General features: G+C 37.5%; 1 protein-coding gene across 2 annotated transcripts in view; it reads right to left on the bottom strand.

Annotated features, from left to right (window-relative positions):
- Positions 1-3534: 3534 nt before the first annotated feature.
- Positions 3535-6000, bottom strand: part of FAM155A (family with sequence similarity 155 member A) — a 605361-nt gene continuing 602895 nt past the window's right edge. The window contains exon 3 of one of the 2 annotated variants that reach the window (XM_036301036.1): positions 3535-5830. In XM_036301036.1, coding sequence (XP_036156929.1) covers positions 5541-5830 — 290 coding nt within the window. In that variant the 3' untranslated portion in view covers positions 3535-5540. The remainder of the gene's footprint in view (positions 5831-6000) is intronic. The other variant, XM_036301037.1, reaches the window with a different exon arrangement.

Below are 6000 nucleotides of genomic sequence, written 5' to 3'. Positions count from 1 at the left end.
GCTAAGCGGCGCTCCCCCTGTGGGAGTGCACTGACCACCAGGGGACAGCTCCTGTGTTGAGCGCCTGCTCCTTGGTGGTCAATGCACATCATAGTGACTAGTCGTTCTGCCGTTCAGTCAATTTGCATATTAGGGTTTTATTATATAGCATGTGAATGGATTAAGCAGGGATCTTGATTAACATTTCTCATTTCACTCATTCTTATCTCTCTTTCCATTTTTAAGAAATAATGCATTTCTCTAGCTACCAGCATCTCACCCTTTGGGTGAGAGGTGGATGGAATGGGAAGAGAGATAAGAATGAGTAAAATGAGTAATGTTAATCAAGATCCCAGATTAATTCATTTACTTTGACTTTATCAAAACTTCTCAGTTTTCTCCTAAAATTTTTCAGTGTGATTTTATATCATGAAAATGAGAGTATTATTTACAGACAAGATGTCAGTTCATTTATATATGTATATATATACTGAAAAAGGTTCAATATATTGTAGGCTTGGTTTTCTTTTTCTTTTTCTTTTCTTGCTTAAGGAATCCAGGCATCAAAGATTTACACTTAAAAAAAAAAAAAATCCATGGGTACTTAAAAAACCTTTTGAGATTGTATCCTTATTTCCACTACTACTTCAGATCAAGTTACACTTGTGCATGATATGACCTCTCAATTGTTATGGCCTTCTTTACCTTTTGCTTTTAGTCAACAGGTTTGTTTGATTTTGCGGGGGGGGGGGGGGGGGGGAGGAGGGGTGGGATATAAAGAAACAAACCCTGTTTATAGAGCACATTAAATTCTATAACTTATGCAAACTCTTTCAAATTGTGACCAAAAACTCATTGATGATCAGTTTGCTAAATTAAAGATGGGAAGTGTTTCTAAAAGAATTAAGAGATAAATCAATGCAATTCAGCAACTCTGAAAGACTTCCAGGAGCAGTCTCTATAAACAAGCAGATAGACTCACTTCATGAATAGTATCATCATAATAAACTATTGCTGAGGACCCATTATATCCAGAAACATTTATTTTATTTATTTCATTTAAGCCCCAAATCATCCCATGAGATATTTTCACTTCATGAGGTGTCTTGTTCCAATATATAATTGACCTCCTTGGGTCACATGATCAAGGGTGCCAAAGATGGTACCCAAACCATGTCTTTACCCATAAGATCCCATGCTTCTTATCTATGTTAAAAAAAAAAAAAGAAATTAAAACCCCTTAAGCCAACCACTTCTTTGCTAGGTGCTTCATCAAGGTGTTCCCATTGGCCCCCCTTCACCTTTACTTCCAAAATATTGAATAGTGCCACAGAATGAAATGTGTGCAAAGGTGTCTGTCCAAAGATATTGGATAGCTTCTTTTGTAAGTTATAATTTTTAATTAAAACTTAGTGATATCATAAGTATGTGAGAGTTTGGAGAAAGTAAATTCTACTCCCAAAGTATGTTTGGAACCCAAAAATCTTACTGTGATCCAGAGCCAGATTTTGAAATTTGCAAATAGATGTGGTTTGAGTTCCACCTTTGTGTTGCCTACTTGTGTGGCCCTGGATAAAACAGCGAGATCAATTATTTTTAACTTTAATCTGCATGTTGTGTCATGTGAACATAGCCTTGAAGTATCTTCAAACCAAAGAACATCTTTCATGTCTTAAGTTTTATTCTAAGGCAGAGAATATTATCATTATTTAGAGTATTTCTAGAATTTGAAGCAGTTAGGTCATTCCTGTAAATGTCATGGAGATAGGGCTTTAAGTGTCACTCTGTTTCCTTCCTTCCTCTTACTTAAAACTTTGTCATTCACCATCACCAACTATCTTCATGCCATATTCAATATTTAATATGCATCATAAATTTTTGGAAGAGGGACAAGATTCTGGCAATTTCAAAATTATTAATCCTTCCTTAATGGAGACAGTTTGAGAGTCTGTTTTCCACACTAAAGACAAAGATTTTGACTGAGCATGCTGCTCAAACTTTAGCAAAAAATAGAAATCATTCATCATAATGTTATAAGTGTATTGTTATGGGTTGAATAATTTTGTGGTTAAAGCTTTACTTATAAGCAATGTATATATATATATATATATATATATATATATATATATATATACTCATGTGACATATGAATCTGCAATGTGAAACCCACAGATACCAATGGTCTACTGTAATTCCACTTATGTTATTTGACATTTGACTTTTCAGTATCAATATATTCCACACTCTGGAATTTTTCTAGTGTAGAGAAAAAGTCAATCATGAACTTGGGAAAATCTGTTCTATACACTTGTGGAAAAAATATTTTCTTAGTTTTTAACTTGCTTTCAAAAATAGTTGTTTTAATATCATAATTCATTATCCAGTATTCAATGATTATCCACTAAGAGAAAAATGGATCAAGATGGTGGTTACAAAGGTGCAGGGTCTTATTTTTTTTCCTGTCAGGATTAATGTGTGCACAACATCAAGCATATGTCAAATAGAAAAAGGACTGCAAGGATCAGTAGGTGTAGTGAGATTAGCATTTTCAATGGCTGTTCTTGACTTTGTAAAGGAGTCATTGCCTATCTGGATCCTTTACCTGACCCCAGGAAAAGCTCCTTCAGTTCAGTGTGTCAGTGGAAATAAAGGGGAGTGGTCACACACGTTTGCTAATAAATACTAGGCACTGATATCATTCTCACATAAGAAGATACATGTGCATGGCAAGGAAAAATCCTACAGACTATTCCAACCTTAACTGACTTGTGGGAGAGAAAGAAGTCACGCCCCTTCTTTCCTTACATCCATTCTTCACCCAAGTTAGAGTTTACTTACAATCAATACTGCATTGTTTCTCTCAGTTCTTGACATTTTCTTTTGGATGACTTAACTCTCGTATAAAGTAGTGGTGGTTTTTGTTATCCCTCTTTTGGCTGCCATTCTCCCCAAACTAAAGCTAAGTGGAATCTTCCAGGCCTCTTCTATTGGAAAAGAACTTGAACCAGTTGCAAAAGATACTATGGGAAAGCAAAACCCTACTTGTTAAGGAATACAGCTTTTCATTGTTTTGCCCAGTGTCTTGTTGGTGGGACTTGTATTAATGTTGATGGGTCATTTTTTCTTAAAAAAAAAAAAAAGATAGAACTGCCTCTGGCATGAACAGAAGCATAAGGGGCACTGAGAAACTATGGAGTGGCTTTTGCACAGCAGAGGTAGACAAAGGTCATAACAAACTTTTCCTGGGCCCTATGACTCAAAGTCCTGAAGATATCAGTTGAATAAGAGCTCACTGACTAAGTTCTTCCTCATGAGTCATCCCTCACGCCCTCACCCTCCATTCATTGACCCCCTTACTTTTCTCATTCCCTAGCTCCACTAAATCTACATTCCATCACTAGTCAGGCTTTTAAAAATGCTCATTTCTGTAAGTGTTTAAAATTTGCAACAATTCAAAGCCCATCCCCAGCCATGTCCCACCCACGTGTCCCTAGAAATAACACATTTCTGTAAATCAAAACTACTGTCTATGTGTGTGCACACGTGAATGTGTTTGCATTTGTATGAAAAGGACATTTTTTTAAAAAGGAACAAAAAGCAGAGAATTTTGCATTTTGGTGGTGTTTTGTTTTGTTTTGTTTTTTTGTATTTGCGCAGACCATTTTAGGATTTGCAGTCTCAACAAAACACTATTAAAACAAAGAATCTAGTAAAATATTTGTGCATGTTCTGCTAAACAATTCTAGCAATTTTATTAAGCAATACCTTTATTATTTTTGAATATTCTTAACAGACTGGAACAAAACATTTTTTTATTCAAAACAAAATATGCATACTGTACGCATGTCGCAGGGTTAAGTATGATGCAGAGATTAAAGTTTGTTTGAACAAAAACAAATGCCTGGGGGAATTTCATAGCTATAAAGTCAATAACTAAATTTTGTTCGCTAAGAGGACCTTTTCTATGGTTTTCCTTCATCTCCCAGCTACACAGCAAACATATCTGAAGTGCACTTCCCAAGTGTAGTTAGAGAATAGGAAGGAATGTAAAGTATTTTTTTTAATTATTTGTTTTGTTTGTTTGGTTTTTTAAAAACAGCCCTTATTAACTCTTCCTTCCACTGATTCTACTGTAAACTCATAAAAGCCTTTTTTTTATATAAAGCAAATTCATAGACATTCAGCAGGTGAAATGTTCCCACAAAAAGAAAAAAGTACAAACAGAGCAATCAGATTTCTCCTCTTTTCTTCAACTACCTAGAGCATGTTAGAGTGATACAGTTTTTGCACTTGAATGAAAATGGCTAACCTATTCTTTTTTTAAAAAAAAGTTATTTTTTTGTGATAATGCAGAATTGCATACACTTTATACCTGGAATAATTTAAAACCATATGTTGGGGAAATACTGGAGTAAAATTGTGTATATTCTGTATACTGCAGGTGTTTGAGCATCTCTACTATCTCCTTTGTCAACAACAAAGGAGGCAAAAGAAATCCAGATGTGTGTTCTTGGCCTCTTTGTCCCCATTACAAGGGCCAAAATGGGCTCCCAGGTTACTGCAACAGAACTGAAGTCACAGTGAAAGTCCACCTTCCGAAGGACTCTCTGCCTCTTCTCACCCTGATGCGAGGTGGCCACTCGGAGCCACCTGATCAGTGAGAAAGGACCGGGGCCTTGGGGAACGGGAGTGGGAGCAAAATAGTTCATGGTAATTTTCTTTGCTTTTATTTTGTTTTCAACATAAAAATGTGTTCAACTGTCTGATTCCACCTATCATGGGGAACACTTGTTTGTTCAGCTAACCCCCTTGTCTGCTCCGTTGTGGGTTTGTGCAACAGCGGCTCAGAGGCCCACCAGAGCGTGCACGCCCATTCACCATGGCCACACAGACAGAAGCAAGCGGATGTTGTCTGCTGAGGGGAGAGAGGAGGGCCAGGGGAGGAAAGGCCGGGGAGGGTGCAGGTTTCCAAGGCAGGAGGGAGAGTTAGGAAATTCTTTTTAATTTTTTTTCTTTTTTTTGTCTTTTTTTCTTTTTTATGATTTTTTTGTTTGTTTATTTTTTGCTATACCACAAAGTCATAGCAATCATTCCTCTAATAGAAACTGACAGGACATAGAGACAGAACTATCTGATGAACATACACAATGACTAGAAATATATATATATATATTAGAGAGAGAAAGACAGTGAAAAGACTTAGTTTACCTCTGAGAAAGCATCCCCCAAAATAAATCCTGTATTAACAAGTGCAAAAAACAAACAAACGAAATCAACCCAAACCAAAACCAAAGCAAATTAAACGTCCAAACATTAAAACACAGTGTATAAAATGGTGTGAGAAATAGAAGTCACTTGGCAGCCTTTCAGTCAATAAAAAGCTGTGTTTGTGTCCTTGTTTGGATTCAGGCCCATCTTTTTCAATGTTACCCTACAGGCCCTGCAAGAAGTGATTGGAGGGTAAAAGCACCCAGTCCCTGCGACATCTGACCAGTTGCGCTTTCATGGTGGGCCAGGGCTGCTCTGGTGACACTTTGTGGTGACACTCTGTCCTTCCACTGTTACTCCTCATTGGCTGAGCTTTCTTCCAGTGTGTTGATGCCTCCAAAGCTCAGTGCCGTGGTGTTCTGTGCTGCTGAGGCTGTGAGCACTGTATGTAAGAGAATCAGTACCAGAACACACAGTTTGAGTCTGCTGTTGCACAGTCTTGTTGCTGAGGAAACTGTGAGCGACGTCCTGTGACAGGAGCCACTGTTGTCCACCATTCCTTTGGATGGGTTGTTTTTTTGCTCCTGTCTCCTGACGTCACAGCATTCTGGTTCATCATTGGTTAGAAAGGTCTCGTAGAGCCCTGCAGGATGAAGACAGTGGACGGTTAACAGGAAAGGAAGACGTGGGAAGGAGCTCATAGTAGAGAAAAGCTGTTACGTCAGTGTTCTGATCCACAAAAATCATACAAGCAATGCAACATTTTTGTAAAGGGAAGGAAGGTCAAGACAGTCTGGATAAATGGCCAACCAT

Source organism: Myotis myotis, unplaced genomic scaffold (genome assembly GCF_014108235.1).
Source record: "Myotis myotis isolate mMyoMyo1 unplaced genomic scaffold, mMyoMyo1.p scaffold_m19_p_3, whole genome shotgun sequence".
NCBI classification, from domain to species: Eukaryota; Metazoa; Chordata; class Mammalia; order Chiroptera; family Vespertilionidae; genus Myotis; species Myotis myotis.
This window is presented reverse-complemented; position numbering and strand designations above follow the sequence as displayed.